General features: G+C 40.7%; 1 protein-coding gene across 6 annotated transcripts in view; it reads left to right on the forward strand.

Annotated features, from left to right (window-relative positions):
* CEP164 (centrosomal protein 164) overlaps positions 1-17,844 on the forward strand; it is a 1,424,585-nt gene that overhangs the window by 1,270,246 nt on the left and 136,495 nt on the right. For 4 of the 6 annotated variants that reach the window (XM_044080950.1, XM_044080954.1, XM_044080953.1 and 1 more), the window contains one exon: positions 9,563-9,631. The exons of the other annotated variants lie outside the window; for them this stretch is intronic. In XM_044080950.1, coding sequence (XP_043936885.1) covers positions 9,563-9,631 — 69 coding nt within the window. The remainder of the gene's footprint in view (positions 1-9,562; positions 9,632-17,844) is intronic. 6 annotated transcript variants of the gene reach the window in all.

Here is a 17,844-nt window from a genome sequence, read left to right on the forward strand (position 1 = left end):
AGATTCCCTTCGCAGAGACTTCCCTTACTATGGAACAGGGTCCCGACCTACATAAGACACAGCCACTCACTATCACTCTTCAAGAGGAACCTTGATGAGTGGATGGGTAACAGAAAGTTCACACCAGGGATCACACCAGCAGCACTACTAGATAGGGGCCAAGGGTACTAGCTGCAAGTACAAGGGTCTAGGGAACTACTAAAGGGGTGGTGAATACCGCACAATGTGGCTGGACTAATATATGCCTTCGGGCATATAGCCCAGTACCAACCTATAAACCTGTAGATATATATATATATATATATATATATATATATATATATATATATATATATGTGTGTGTGTGTGTGTGTGTATACATATATATATATATATATATATATATATATATATATATGTGTGTGTGTGTGTGTGTATGTATATATGTGTGTGTGTATATTTATATATATTATATATTCGCTTCCAGTATCCTCTGTTAAATCATATGCAGTTAAACAGTTACAATTCTACATGTATATTTAGTTTTCTGTCCAGCTGAGTACACTGTTGGTACATTTCTAACACAAGCAGCTTTACAAATACATTTTTCAACACAAGCGTCTGTACAAATCAGTTTGATATACACATGACATATAATTCTTTACAAAATTTCACCTAACTGTGCTGGCATATGTTACACATCCACTTCCCTACTTCTCCTGGCGTAGCTGGCAATACGTCACATTGTCACAGCATATATATATATATATATATATATATATATATATATATATATATATATATATATATATATATTATATTATATTGAAGCCAATGAAATCAATGCAAACGTGGCTGTATTTAGCTAGTGCATTTTTGCTGTCTGAGTGCCAGATGGCTAAGTGTTCTTTGATTCTGTCAGACAACTTTCTGGCTGTTTTACCTATGTAAAAGCCATTACAGGGGGAGCAAACCCTGGCATAAATAACATTGCAGGAGTCGCAGTCCAGATGATCCCTAAGCCGAAATGTGTGTTTGTTTTGGGGGAAGGTACATGCGGTGCATGTTAAGATGTGTTTGCAGATGGTGCAGTGGCCACAGGGTCTTTTTTAAGACAGAACTTAATAATATCATTTAATGCTGTTTCTTGTATAACATTAAATGTTTGGAGTAGTCTTTACCATTTATTTATTCATTTATTTATATTTATTTATCATTTGGGTATTTCTATGGAAAATGGTATTAAAATGTAAGTTTCTATCAATTGGTTGATAGAATAATGAGTTTGATGTGTTTGTATTTAAGGAGTTGGGTTTCATTTGATGTATTGTTCCACTGGGACATGTGAATAAAGTGTTGTGGCTTTCCATCTTCGTGGTTGGCGTTTGCTTTCTGATATGTGTTGGAGTTTTTGAGCCACAGGGTCTTATGCCTGGTTTGGGAGGATGGAAGTCCATGGCCAGAGATGGGAGGAGCTGCTCAGACTGCTCAAACAGAGATTTTAATGTTTTGGGGTTTTTTTTGTAGCAAAAGGTGGGTCATTCCCCTTAATGACTGGCATAGTTCTCTGTCCCGGCGGGTAATGCACCAGTATTTCTTAAGGAAATCCATGATGGGGTACATGTCCTAGCTGATGGGAAGGTGGAAGCTCGGACAAAGTCTTGCCTCGGTGTAACCGGAGGTTTGGGTAGAAAGCCATGTTTCAAGATGGGCTGAAATTTGATGTTCCTTGTGAGGGAGACCTCTGAATACATACTGACCAAGTGGTCATTGGGATAGTTATGTTCTGAAAAGAGTTTGAGTAGGTGGCTACATTCTTCCTGGTAAATGGAGTGTTTGCTGATGACTCGGGATAGTTAGGCCAGTTGCCCCTTTACTGCATTGGACTTCATGAACATGGGGTGCTGGCTGGAAAACTCTAGGAAATTGATCCTGAAGGTGCTCTTACAAAATATGTTGGATTAGAAAGAGCAGTATTGATTTTCTCCACTTCATGACATCACACACAAGCACCTGTGTACATTTTTTAGACGTGGAGGTCTTTCATAATCTTACCACCTGCTCTTCTTGAAGACTAGTTCTAGATCTTTCCTTCCTAAATGTGTGTGTGAAAATAAAAAAAAAAATTCAAGAAGTTGAGACCCTTCAAAATATGTTACTTGTCATTCCTCAGGGAAGCTTTATGGTAACATTGGATCTAAAAGATGCTTACCATTACATTTCCATAGCCAATGGGTTCAGGAAATTTTCAGATATGCTGTCTCTGGATCACATTATCTGTTTTCTGCATTACCCCTTGTGTTACCTACTTCTCCATGGGTCTTTACAAAGCATCTAGCTCTATTTGTAGCTCATTGTGGAGTGAGTGGCATTCACATTTTCCTAATGTAGATGATTTACTTATCTTTTCGGAGTCTTTTCACAGATGTCAAGTGTCTTAATATGGGTTTCACCTCTTGTGACCAATCTGGGACTCCAGCTAAATATTCTGAAATCCTCCTTGTCCCTATCGCAGGATTGTCTTTCTAGGATGTTTTGTAGACACTTTGCAGCAAAAATCTTTTTGATGCTGTAAAAGGTGGGTTTTTATATGTAACCTTTCCTGTGCATCTCAGCTCAGTCTCAGACTTCTGCCAGAGAGTATCCAGGATCCTGGGGTTCATGACATCTATAATTCTCATAATTTACCTTGCTGGGTTACACATGAGAAAGATTAATGGTTTCTAAAAAAACACACATGGACCCAACATTTGCATCTTCGGAAATTTCAGATTACAATTTTGGAATTTGTGAAAAAGGAATGGCATTGCTGGAGACTACAAATACAAGCAAATGCAAGTGTTGCCCTGTTTTCCTCTGCCTCCAAGTCAGTCTTTAACTACAGACGCCTCAAATTTTGTTTGTAGGACAGTTTCACTAGTGTTTAAGGTACAAGAACTGTAGGATTCCTCAGACCGGCCAAACCACAAAATGATGTTGGCTGTGATCCATGCTTTAAAATCATTTCATCATCTATGATCCCCAAGACCTCTGCAGATGATTATCAACACCACCACAGTGACGTGATATATCAAAAAGCAAGGGGGCTCAAAGTTGTACCCCTTATGCAAGCTGGCTCTGATTGCATGGGAGGTAGCTCTTCAGTACTGTTTAACCTTCCAAGCATCCTACATTCTGTTAGAGCAAAACATAGTGGTAGACAAGTTGAGCTGGACTAGGACAGACCTTCACAAATGGAAATTGAACAAGGGAGGGTTTTTGCCTCTTTTCAAAACAGGCAACTCAACATGTTCTGCTAAAGGATTCCTTCAAACAAGCCTGGAAAAAAGATGCGTTCTCATTCCTATGGATGTGAATGTTTCTTTATGCATTTCCATCCTTTCCATTGAAATCCTGATAAAGTCTGAATTTTCAGGACTGCCCAGAAAGAATTGCGATGACCCCTTTTTTGTCTCGGGCAGCATTGGTCCTCCCTTCTTATGGGAATGACCAGTTGCAGTTACCACAAGCTTCTTTACAAACTGGACTTAGTCACAAAAGGCAGGTAATTTGATGCATCCAATTCTAAAACATCTTCGACTAACTGCCTGGTTGATTCAAATCTATTTCTTTTTTAAGGCACATTTTTTCAGAGAATGTACAGCAGGTACAAAAGGAGGTAAGAAAATGTGCTATTAGAAAATCTTATATTGGCAGTGGAAGATGTTTTCTAGTTGGTGCCTAGATAATAACCAGGACCCTATCAGGGATTATACATCACTGGTGCTTAAGTATTTGTGCAGGTTAATAGCCTTTGGCCTTTTATACTCCTATAGCAAGGTACATCTTGTGACTATTTCAGCATGTCTGCTCATGGATCCTCCACTTTCTTCATTCGTTTTAGTAAAATAGTTTCTGAAAGGAGTATTAAACTTGAGACCTCCATGAAAACAGGTTGCTCCTTCCTGGGATTTTAACTTCTTGCTAGAAAAGTTAACCACATCTCCATATGAATCTGCAGGTCAAGCATATTTAAGGTTCATTTCACAGAAACATGTTCTCATTGCTCTGACATCTGCAAGAAGAGTATCTGTGTTGCAGGCTTTCATGCTTTCATGGTGGGTGAACCCTGTCTGTTGTTCATAGGAATAGGGTGCCATTAAGGACAAATCCCACATTCATGCCCAGGGTTATTTCAGAGTTAGCTTTGAATAAGGCCATCAGTCTGTCAGTATTCTACCCTGATCCTTAGAACCTGGGAGAAAGGATTCTACGTACTCTGGACATGCGTCAGCAGTTCAAGTACTACCTTGACAAAACCCAGTCCTTCAGAAAAGCTGATCAGCTATTTGTTTCTTATGTTGGAACTACAAAGGGACAACCTATGTCAAAACAGACTGTTTCCAGATCATTGTCCTCAGCTGTTGCCTTTCATTATGCCACCCAGTTCCAGGCAGTGTCAGGGCATACCTGTATGTGGGTCTTGTCTTCTTCTGTAGCATTTTGAAAAGGGTGGACTCTAGAAGCATTCTAGACACAGCTACATGGTCCTATGTACATATCTTTACATGGCATTAAAAACTGGAGTCTTTCTCCAGATCCAAGACCGGCTTTGCAAGGACCATTCTCCATAGGCTTCTGATTCCTCATCCTTCCTTTTCCCAGGTTGGCTAGGCTTTTATAATCAACCCATATAACCCAAAGGGTATTGCAGCAGTGGAAATGATAAACATAGTATAGTTGTGTTAGTTGCTCTTACTCATAATATCCTTCCTTAGATCACTGTTGTACTATTCCAATCTGTTGGGTTATCTCACCAGAAAACCTAGACATCCAGCCAGTGTACCAAAGCCAAAACCTTCTGTAAAGTAATAGTAGTGGTATATAAACAGATGTATGATGGTGAAACCTTAGACTGTCTCTCCACCAGTCCAGATGCAGGTCCTGCACTTATCAGTCTGTTTTCTGTGCTGTCGTTGATACAGTTGACCTTCACTTGTCCAGATAAATGCCCTATTGGGGAACCTTCTATGATTTTCTTTCTTGCATTGCTGTTTGGTACTTTATTAGATGTCAGTTAGGAGGGGCAATTATGATTATGATTGGCAGATTCCCTACAAGGATCTCCAGTCCCAGTGCCTTTTTTGTTTATCCACAGACCACAGTTATAAAAACTGTACAATTTGCCAGTCGTTCATACCCAAAACCTTACAAATGCAGCTTTTTCCCTAAGTATGTATTTGGAAACCCAGCAACTTACGTTTTTGTACAAGATCCTCTTTGCAGATCCTTCCTGTTCTTTCCATCTTAGCCTTCAGAGTTCTGAATGATCAGACCCAAATGACAGAATATTTCCTGTCTGTCTTGGGGAACCTAATCAAAGCCTTGGCTATAAAGGAAGAACCAGCCAGTAAACAACAGGACATGTCTATGGTTGTTTAGACCTCACAAGTGGCCAAGTTTAGCATCAAATGCAGCTATGATTCAGTGGAAGCTTGCTAAAGAGCAGTGGCCACAGATTCTGTCATTGGAAGCTATGCATAGCTATGCTCTCAGTCCCTCCCTGAGGACAGTAAAGGAAAATTTCCTGATTCTCCATTGAATAGGGACCTATTATTTGATCCTGGCACAGCCAGTGTGTTTAAAACCATACAAGAGCAGGGGGAAATTATGAAGGATTGCAGACAAATTTCCCTTTCCTCATTATCCAGATACCAGTGAAATTACCTTGCTAAGCCCATTTAATTTGCCTGCAGGAAGTCCAGGCCCTCTTATAAGGCCAAGAAAATGCCTAAGAAAAGGTTCCAAGACAAACTAGACATGGGATTCTAAATCTGGGAGGCCTCCCTATCCAGACAAGTCAGTTTGACCACCCATTATGCCCTCCCTTCCCCCTCGATACTAATCTTCCCCATACAAAAGGCTCACCTCTTCTGTAGAAAAGTGGAAACTCATTATCACACACAAGTTGGTTCTCTCCATTATTTGAATAATGTATTGGAAGGAAGTTCCTCTGTTCAAGACATCTAACCTCTTCCTCACAATCAAATAAAGCTACTCTCACCCCTCATTCAGGCCTTGCTCGAATAAGGCAGTATAGAACTTGCCACAGAAAGTAGTTAGGAAAGGGTTCTATTCAAGACTTTTCCTGGTTTCAGGAAAAGAGGGCGATTGATGTGTTCACTCTCAACACCCCTTTCAAGGTCCCATCTGTCAAGATGCTGTCTCTCCAAACTCTTCTTCCTTCATTCTACAACAAGCTTTCATGGTGTCCTTGGATCTAAACGACGCCTACCTCTACATTCCATTTCACCTTTCCTTCAGGAAACTTCTTAGGTTTTTTGCTTATTCATCACACTTTCAGTTATCTGCTTTGCCTTTTAGGACTATCTACAGCTGCCAGGGTTTTCACAATATGTTTAGCCCCAGTCATTGCTTTCTGCAGGACTCAGGAAATTCAAATATTCCAGTATTTGGATAACTTATTAATACAGACTTCCTCTCCACAAACTGTTCCACTCCATCTCAGCTTCACTGTGTCCCTACTCCAAAGTTTGGGGTTCACTGTCAGATACACGAAATCCACTCTAGAACTAACCAGGAGGCCAGGATATCCATGATAAGAAAATCCCATTACTTTAAATGAAAGAGATTCTCTTACTGTTGTATGACCCAATGTTGGATGCCATGGAAAACTTTGAGCACATGACACTGTATTAATTAACAGAGATTCTGCAATTAGTCTTACACTCATTTACCATTGTGTCTTGCCTTCCCTTGTTCTTTAAGGGATGTTGTATCTCAAACTTTACAAGAAACAGTGCAGCTCCACTGGGACTTGATGCTGGAGGGCCTTCCTGGGGCTCCTCAATCTCCTCACCTGTGATGTAGGAGAATGTTCCCTCCACTGTTACCATTGCTGATTTTGCATCTGACTGTGCCATGCATACAATGCCAACATAATTAGCATCTACAGGCATACTGTCCTGAGGTATGTGCAAACCTGTAATACTGGATTCCTTCCAGTGGAACTTTGAAAGTGTGCAGATAATTTAACCTTATGCATCACATAGACTGCTGCATGCTAACAGTATGTAATGCTTTTGAGCACATGCATACCTCTTTGTACAGGATGTGTTCATCATGGTCCTGATATCCTTGGATGACAGAAATGCAGCATGCTGTGTGCGAGTACATTGTGCAAAGGTGCTTGCCAGTGTTGGCTTGCAATAACATGTCACACAACTTACCTGATACTTCTCCCACAGACATGTGAACGGTCATAACCTTTGCTGCAGGTGTCCTTAGTTAAAGTCCTAATGTTCCTGGGTGAAATTGAAGCACATGGTGAAGTCCATCTTCTTTAGGGAAATGTGCTACCAATGTACTAAAATACTGGTATTTACCAATTCCTACCTGGAACATTCCCAACAGACACTTGGGCCGTCCTGATCATTCCAGCTCCCCACATCCAACTTGTCATAAGGAAGTAGTTTCCTGTCAAGTTCTCCACTAAGAGTTATAAGGAACTGCTCATTCTCTGTCACCTGACAAGGTCTTGTGAGAGCAGCCACAGTAACAGACCTGTGTGTAGCTATGTCTTGCAACCTGATCTTCACATGGAAGAGAATGTCTGAGATTATTTGATGCGCCTGCAGCAATGTCTGGTTGTTTCCATCCACAGCATTTATTTCAGCACCATTTCCTGCCATGTCTGGTCTCTGAATACCTTATCTTTCTCCAGGATTCTCCTGCTATGGTTAAATAGAGTCTACTGTGTGTAGAATTTTTCTGAGCACTGCACTTCTGTAGATCCCATGACAGCACCAGTACACCTGTGGGAACACACATGGATCAATGTGTTTGTGTGTATAGGACTGTCCATGTTGGACATTACCTACCTCACTGCCCCCACCACATTTGTGGTTGATAGTGCCTTATGTCATGCTGTGTCACTGTGCCAGATTGTGTTATTCATGGCCATGTAGTCCACATACGCAGCCCCTGCTGCAGTACCTATAGCACAGTATGTCTCCATTGCACTACAGGCCTAGCATCCCCTTTTATGTAGGCATGCAAAAATAACCTATGTCACTGTGCCAGATTGTGTTATTCATGGCCATGTAGTCCACATGCACTGCCCCTGCTGCAGTACCTATAGCACAGTCTGTCTCCATTGCACTACAGACCTAGCACCCCCTTTTATGTAGGCATGCAAAAATAGCTTCCCTGTGCACTCCATGGTTCCCCAGCCCCTACGGGTATGTCAGCTGTTATGCCTGTTTCTCATGTCCCTTTCAAAGGAATACAACCTGTTGTGCTTGGACAGTGAGGCATAAATGGATGTTACCCCATCATGGAAACTGAGACTATTTTGCCCATTTCCTGTGTCCTTGTAGTTTGTATGGTTCCACCAAACATTGCAATACTTCCTGGCTGTTCCCTGTGTCCTAACTGCATTGACCACCTCACCGTATTCCAGTCTGCTGTATCTCTGCCAGAGCCATTGCAGCATTGGCACACAGTATCCAGTATGATATGTCAGATGTACCGGTCAACCTAGAGCTGCCCTATCCTATCATCTGTTGAATTCCCTACATGTTGGTTTTCTGTACTATTCTTTGTTTGCAATAATTTATCAGTCTCTGTAGTCCAGTATCTTGTAGCATGATGACCTTGGTGTTCTTCTTGCTATCAAGGGGCTCAAAGCACTGTGGTTATGCTAATAAGGTGATCTATCTCAGTGTTTTCTAAATTCTACCAAATAACCCAATGTGTTATCAGCCCTGTTACTCACTGTGAGACTGCTTCCTGCTTATGTACTGTGACCAGTTACGTTTTCCAAAGCTTTGTAGGTGGGCAGCTCTACTTCACAAATGCAGAGAAGTAATGGCCAGACTCATCATGCTACCCATACAGCCCAGCTGCCTGTGGTGACCATGATCAGGCATGTAGATTATGTAGAGTATGTGCCTCTGTGGAGCCTGGCCATGCAGATGATGCTCTTCACTGTGCTACTGAATGTTTATATCATGCTGCCATAAATGGGCATTGCTCTACTGTGCTGCCTGTCAATGCACATCACTTGCCTGTGATGTGTGGTGTCACACCCCAGTTATTAGTCTCACTTATGGGCATGACATTGTCAGTTGACATGGCCTCTGCAGGATCTGGGTGTAGTAGGACTCCTTCATGGTGCAACAGCGAGAATACATTTTTTTCTGCACCTGTTGCACACACCACATGATGCATCTGCAGCTTTGAGAGTCCCCTATATAAGGTTGATGCCTGCCATTCACTTCAAGAGTAGTGAGTGATGCCACATACATTGTGTAATCTGTTGAGCAGTGCTGGCTCAGATATAGTGATCTGAGAAGGTGCCACTCAGAGCTTCTTCAACAGTTGGAAAGAGAAACTTGGGAGAGGCAACCATAGTATTACAGTAAGGTTTCATGTCACAAATTCATCCTACAGTTGGCTTTAATTTTTAACTATAGACTGTTATGGCCATTGTTTGTGACATAGTCACAGTTATAGTTATAGTTATAATTATAGTTATAGTCTTAGTTAATGTGCTCATTAATGTTTTTTGTTTATTTTTCAGTAGTGGAGCAGATTACAGAAAACAGATTTTCCTTCCTGAGGAGGCAGGCTATACTTACCAGGCAATGGAGTGAGTGTATTGTATTGCTGCTAGACCTGTAGCTCTGCTTCACCCACCTTCCACAGCACTACCCAGCTTTACACATCAGTTTAAAAAGCTAACCACCACATACGTCTTCATTGCCTGTAGGACTGATATGTGTTTTAAACAGATTTTAACAATGCTAATGTCTTTAATTGTGCCAGTTATTCTTAATATTGCCATGTGAATGCCAGCTGCACTAAATGAGTCAAGCAAGTGTTGAACATTTTATTAGCTGATAGATATGTGATTACTAAGGCATAGTTCTTCAGTGCCCTTTTCAGACTGCCATTTCACAATGCATGTCTACCAATGTCAGTATCCTTCACTGTGCCAGGTTTTCATGAAACAGCATGAGTTTTGTCAGCTGTGCACCCCATACATTGTAGCTTTTAGTGTCTGTAATAGCAGAAATTAGCTGTCTATTGCCTGTTTGTATTGTTAGTTTTAGGCAGGCTATTTGGGATTCTCTGCCAACTTTTGCCACACACCCTGCATTTACAACACTATGTATAACAACTCCCCATGCCCCTGTATTCCATAGCACTGATTGTTTAATGTTTTCCACTTGATTATTTCTTCTTTGCTGTGTTTTCCTTTTCCATTGCACACAGACTGGTTATCATCTTACCCACATGCCACTGTCAACCACACCAGTGATAGGAGGCACAGTGTACCACATTGTACTGACAGTTGCAGTCCTTGTGTGCTGTTCTCTTTCTGTCATCATCTACTTTTTATTATGTTTCTTTGTACTTTTGTTTTTGTCCATTTATGTAAATCCACATCAGCAGTGGAACAGAAAGTGATGCTGCAGCAGCCACTGTACCCTGCAACAGCTACCGCACTGACTGCTGGATCCCCAGCATTCCCCTAGCTGGTCTGTCTGCAAGGTGATGAAGTTAATCCTATGGAATGTGACCTTAGCAGCTCACTGGTGGTCTCTGCTGCCTCTTCTCCAGTAGTCATCAGAACTTCTCACTGGGGAATTACACAGCGGAATACTCCTGGGTTACCCAACGGGAGTTACAGTGTCTGGTCAGAACTGAGGTGGTCCAGCAGCTTGATACCCAGATTGGCACCCTGGATTGTATTCTCTTACAGCTGGTAGAGTCTCATAGCTGCCCAGACCAAACCATTGAGCCACCAGTGCCAGAACCCACCCATGATGTCAGCCACAGAAGTGACTCACTTCTGTGTGGGTCCCACACATTGACAGCTTGGCATACTGTGCTCATCCCACCCTGTCATGGCACTGCCATTCCTTATATATCACTCATCTTTTCATTCCTCCCCATTCACCCTCTGAGTGTATCTCTCCATTTTGATGCCCCTTTCCTATGACCGTCTCCCCTGTCAGATGAGTCTTGTCCTGCTGCCATCCCTATATCCTCTTCCTTCCTACCCTCATCTTAACCTTGCATCCTTCCCCTCCCCCCCCCACCCTTCTTCTCAAACTACTCAAATAATAAAAAGAGTGTCTATCCCACAAAAAAAAATCTTTCCCATTGCAGTAATATATTGTTCTTGGTCATCTTTTGATGGTTCACAAGTCCCATACGTAATGTACAGCTCAACATTTTATCATTTTAGATTTTTAGAGCCCATATTAGATACCCTGTTATTAATCTATAATTGACTGAAAATAGTTTTAATACTTCTTATTAATTTATAATAGGCTGAATATAGTTTTTATACAGCTAATCTTTACTTATAATGTTTATTCTCAGGGTAAATATCTTTTATGTATAGTTTAGTATTACCGGACTTTCTCCAGTTCTTCTGTATTGCTGAAGAAAAATATTTAGAATGTTGTGCCATATTCTAAAAGAGGTCTTATCACTGATTTACAAAGAGGTAAAAGAACTTCCTCATTTCTTGTTGTTATATTTGTATGTGGCCCAAATGTAATGTACTTGCCATCAGAACTCCCCTATCATTATATTCTTTTGCTTTTGTTAATGTGTTGCCATTAACGACACATAGTTATTGATTGCCATTATCCCCCATAAGTAGTATAGTGCCGTATACCATTAATGTCTGCTCATACAACTTATCCGTGAAGATATGATGTCCTTTTCATTCTTCCTCACTGATGGGTTATGGACCCGATCCTCAGATCCGACATGGCTGCATTCACAAGGTTTAGAATCCGAATCTCAAGCTCCTCCCTCTACCCATAATGCTGCATTCCATCCCCAACTCCTCAGATCGAGTTTGCTGCCTTACTGCCAGTTAGAAAAGTTAGCAAAGAATTCCTTTGCAAACAGTGAATAACATCAGCTAATTAGTGGAAGGAGCTGAGAAATAGCATTCCTCATTTCGCTAGAAATAGCTCTGTTTAGCTGGAGTGTTTGTTTGGCTTGCTTGCTGCAACTGCCTGAATATTGCTGATCTCTGTCTGCATTTTATTATTTTCCCACCCACCTGCCTAAGTGTTGTTGTATTCTTACACTTGGTGGCTTTTGAGTTGCCCTTACTATAAATCTGATTTTGGACACTCCTCCCAGTCCCATCTGATCAGCTCATTCTACTGAGTACAGAGAGATCATTATTTTCTTAACTTTGAATTTTCTTCTGTTTCCTCCCTTCCCACTTAACTTAAAAATGCACTTTATTCAGCTGCTTTTACTGTATTTGTGTTTCTTCCTACTTTATTACGCTTTTCCTGCTTGTTCTTAAAAGTGTTCCATTGCATTTATTCTGCTGCATGTATTACTGCTTGTTAGTAGCCTGATTCAATTGTAACTGTTATTCTGAGCCTCTTAGTTTTGGTTTAAGCACTTGGGCTTCAGGACAGTTGTTTTACATTAAGAAGGTTTGTAGTCTACACTTTTGTGACAGGAACGGTAGCTTACATCCTTCTAAGTTGTCACTTGCTGGTTGAAGGCTTAGTGTGTCTGTTATTCTAAACATCTTAGTATTGGTTTAAGAAGTTGGGCTTCAGGCCAGTTGTTTTACATTAAGAAGGTTTGTGTTCTACACTTTTATGAGAGGACAGAAGCTGAGCTGAGAGTTTCTGGTTAAAGGTTTATTGTGCCTGCTTATTTGAACTGTTTTTTTTCCTGAAATTGTTGCACTATGTTTGCTGTAGCAAAGACAAGATTAGGACCTGCTGAATCTAGTTCTGTTTGTATAACCTGAGGACTAAATCAGACCATCTTTTGTTGGAGAGGATTCCCCTGCACCCTAGTGGTAAGAGTGTGCAGTTAGAACTCAATAGATTGAAGGTTGCTGGAACAGGGCTCAATTTTGACCTTTTTATTGGTTAATTTGTTTAAATCAGTTTGCTGTCATTTGCTACATAAGCACTGCATTTGCGTGGGTTTTTGCTTGTTTGCATATCGGTCACTGCCAAGCAGTGGTGGGCACCGTTGGCAGTTATAGATGCTAATACTTCTGCCTGCAAATTTTCCCTTAGTACTGTGCTGGTGCTCCATTGGTGAGTTCTCCCTATTGCCCCTCATTGACAGGTGATACATTCAGCGAAGCTCATAAGGTACCAACACAGATCCTGCCCACTAGCCCTTCATATTTTTTGTCCACTTCTCCTGTCCTCTACTTTACCTGGTCATTCCTGTCCTCTTCCTGTTTTCTGAACCACTAACATACCTGAAATTATGGACAGATAATTTCCCACAGTTTCTCTAGCCAGCCTGGTCAACTTCGGTATCCTGAGACAATGTAGCAACAGCCTCATGCACACTGATAACCCACTTCTAGTCCACACAAATTAATTATGTGAGAGCTGCATCTATATCAAGAACCTAGAATCCAGGCACTGTTGCTCACCAGTCAGTTTATTTGATACTAAGCAGGTTGTCAGCATGCCCACATCACCTCCTATACCTACCAAACCAACAGCACATAACCCTACATTTGTGGAGGTCCTTCCCAGAAGCTTGCCAAAACATCAAAGACCCCCCAAACACAAAAGCAATTCACAGAATACATCCTCTGCAGAATATAGTACATACAGTATATCACACACCAATGTCTCATCAGTCAAGCCCCTAAGGCATAACACAAAAACAAACATATTAGTCATAGGCGACTCTCTCACCAGGTTGGCTAAGGAAAAAGTCACAGTCAGCTGTCTGTCAGGTGTCAGGATACACCATATCACACATGCCCTCAAGTCTGTCAACAACAGGCACTGTTATGACTCCATCATAGTCCATATGTGTGTGAATGACTTGAGAAATACCTCACTAGACTATATGAAGAGAGACGTGACTGAGCTCTCTAATTTTGTGTCTCGGGCAGGTATGTCTCTAGCCTTAAGCAGCATTTTACCTTTGCCTAGGATGATACCGCAATACAAACAAAAAATGATTGACTTCAACAATTGGCTTAGTTTCTGGTGTCATTCAAAGGGGATCCGGTATCTGTCAGTCTGGGATGACATGATCTACAGACCTCGATGCTTTGCCAGAGATGGTCTTCATCTAGCAGCCCTGGGATTTTGGTTAATGGCTAAGGCTCTTGCCATCCCCGTAATGCCTTTTAGGCAATGTCACAAGAACAAAATTCCTGACACAAAAATACCATCTAAAAACAACCTCAAGGTTATGCTGCTAAACCCTAGGAGTTTAAACCAGAAACTGCACTCACTGGAAGCAGTCCTCACCTTGGAAGATGCTGGCATTTGTGTAGTCAGTGAGACCTGTTTTAAGGCTGTGAAGAGCACCACAGCTATACCAGGTTACATTTCCTTCCACATATTCAGACCACAAACTGTAGGCATGAAAACAAAACGAGGTGGTGTATCAGTATTCATTAAATATAAGTATACCTCTACAGTGGTTAAGCAGCATGATTCCCTTGAGTTACTTCAGATCTTTGCCAGCTATAGGACCCCCTCTATGAGTTCAGACATCCACTTAAGCGTACATGGATCTACTTGAGTCAATCAAGATACAACCAAACACCCTGGTTTTGGATGACTTTAATTACCCTTCCATTGACTGGATTAATTATATGTGTTTTAACTCACTTGCCCAAAGGATCTTGGACTTCATTTTTTATCAAACACCTTTATTGAATTATCACTTGTGACAGAGGCAAATTTACATTAATGTAAAAGTAATCAAACTATATTAACATAATAAACATTATACTTCACATGTATTGCTGTATATCATATAATCTAAGCAATATTACATCAGTTATTCAATTCCTACCTTTTTTAAACAAGAAACATCTTTATTAAACCATCACTTACTACATAGGCAGTCATATATTTGTATAAATGAAAACAAACCACACTGACACGATCCTAGTCGCAAGCATTTTACATCAAAAACCATACTGACACACTCCTAGTTGCAAATATTATGCATCGCTTATAATCTACCCAATCTTTCTCACTCAAACATTACATAGCTGATGTAAGTCTTGACACCTTTTAAACCTCACATGTCTAGGCAATTCCAAAAGGAGGTGGTGTATCAGTATTCATTAAATATAAGTATACCTCTACATTGGTTAAGCAGCATGATTCCCTTGAGTTACTCTTGCTGCTTCCTTTACACCTTTATCTCACTGTATCATATGATACATTTCTATAATTTATCAACAGTATATACTTTCTGTTATCCTGCTTCCATTTGAAAACTACTAATTTGTTTTTATTTCTATTGCATTGCATATCAGCTAGGTATCCTTGTAATGTCAACTGTACCTAATCTGTATGTCTGTAATCTGTTTAGACCCTTTTTTAATTCTTATTATAATTCTTTGAATTTGAGACAATTATTACAGTTATATATTGTGTATGTGAATGGCTGTTACTGTTTAGAGCTATTTTACTACTGTTATTCTGCTTTGAACTTATTATTTTTTACTGTATAAAATTTTCTGTGTTCTCTACTGAAAATGGATTTTATTCCAGTTAGACTAGCCCGGTCAACAAATGTAAAATAAAAAAAAAAATAAATTTCTGAATCATAGCTCAGAAAAATCATCTCCCTCATTAGACCAGTACCCACCATCTCCGACAGTGCATCCTGCAGGGAATACTTAAAGTACGCCAACTCACCGCCTCCCAGAAAATATGTTCCCAATTACCTCTTACTTCCCCTTCACACTTCCAACATTTACTGTTTGCCTGAGGGAATTTGGAGTCTACTTGGGGTATAAAAATATCTATGTAAACATTTATAGGCAAAAATCCTAAATCTTCTAGATTTTGTTGCATGTTTGGGAGGCACACATATATCCTTCCATTGTTTCTTTGTGAATTACTTATCCAATCTCTCTTGCCAATCCTTTGTAATCTCTTCTGATTGTTTCTTATAGTTATCATACAATACTGTATGTGCTCTACTAATTATTCCTTTTTTAGTGGCAGCTTTTGTTCTAGAGTCCATTAAAAACTGTAAAGGTGCTGGTCTTTCATTATTTCTTAATTTTTGCCTGTACTCTGATATCAATCCCTGTTAGGGAAGGCAGTCTCTAACCTGCAGTCCAAATAATTTCTTGGCATCTTCCCATTCTATCATCTTTCCCTCTCTAGTTAAGGTTCCTGGAGTTCATTAACAATAATGCCCTGGACCAGTTGTTGACACACTCACAAGGGGCTCAGACATCCTGGATTTGGTGATCACCAACATGGGGGACCGCTGCACCACCCCCAGTGTGTGGCCATCCCTGGTGAGATCTGACCACAGATCAGTCTCGCTAGAAGCAACTATAACACAAGACCCCCCATTAGCAACAACTCGACTAAAATACTTCTCCAAGGCCAATTACAACCTCTTACTTGACAGCATAAATATCTTCATAGCCCTGCCTCTCACTGATAGAACAAACACGTATGCTGAGTTATACACTAATGCTTTATACTAGCACCTGTACAATTGTATTGACTCGGCCGTACCTGATAGAACCAAAGTAAGATCTTCAAGGAAAAACAAACCTGCCTGGTGGACAACTGCCATTAATAGGCTATAAAACAGCAGAAATAAACTGCTGTCTAAGATTAGGAAAGAACGATATCAAAACTGGAAACACTCCCTCAACTTAAACAAGCAAAAAGACTCCTAGTGAAGTCATCCAAAGCTAACTACGAATCCAAATGAACTTCCCTTACTAAGGATTACCACAAGGCATTCTTTAGTTACATTCGTAACCTCGAAGGTAAGGCCCAGATTTGCGCTGAACTCATAGTTAATGGTACTACATATACAGAACCTGTGGATATACCAAACCTGCTGGCTGACAGGTTCACTGAAAACTTCACTCCCCTGTCCCCATCACATATACCCCAAAGCATCCCTAACACCTGTCCCCCACCTAGTGTCTCTGAGGAGCAGGTCTTAAACACCCTCTCCAGGGCCAAAAACACAGCCTCTATGGGACCTGCCAACATCCCGGGCTGTGTTCTACATGGGCTAAAACAGAAATTAGTATCACTTGTGGGCCCACTTTTCAATCACAGCCTAAGCACTGGCTTCGTCCCAGCAGAATGGAAAACATCCCTCTGCACAAAGGGGGTGCATCCATGGACACTGGGAACTATAGATCCATTAGCCTGAACAGCCTTATCTGCAAGGCTATGGAACATCTCATCATGGACTTTATTAAGAAAGATATAAGAAATCTCCAAACGCTTGACCCCACCTAGTTTGGCTTTGTCAAGGGGAGATCATGCCTGTTAAATTTGGACTTCTTCAAGATAGTCACAAAAGCCCTAGATGAGGGCAGATCTGTGCATATGGCCTACCTAGACTTAGTCAAGGCCTTTGACACAATCACCCACTCAGGCATTATTGATAAACTCACCCAGCTGGGTATCTACCCATATATTGTCAAATGGGTTGCAAACTGGCTCATTGATAGAACTCATACCGTTAAAATAGTCCTCTACTTCCTCCAGCATGACTGTGGTAAGGTAGCCAAGTACATAACACACATGACCCTCCCTCCCTCCTACTCCAGCCAATCAGGTCCCATTGCTCTGCTCCCCGACCCTCCTCATTTTCTCTCATTTTAGTAAAAGAAAAATGAAACTCTCTTCTTTTAAATTGTAGCAAACTGCTTGCTGCAAATGTAGTGAGTAGTTGCTACAGTTTATACTCTGCATGGAGCTTTATGTTGCTCATATTTTAGTTAAAAAAATATTTTGTCTTTTAAATTGTAACAAACTGCTTACTGCAGTTTATACCCTGCATATAGTGCCTCATGTTTCAGCTAAAAAA

Source organism: Protopterus annectens, chromosome 8.part0 (genome assembly GCF_019279795.1).
Source record: "Protopterus annectens isolate FY-2018-M chromosome 8.part0, PAN1.0, whole genome shotgun sequence".
Lineage (NCBI taxonomy): Eukaryota > Metazoa > Chordata > Ceratodontiformes > Protopteridae > Protopterus > Protopterus annectens.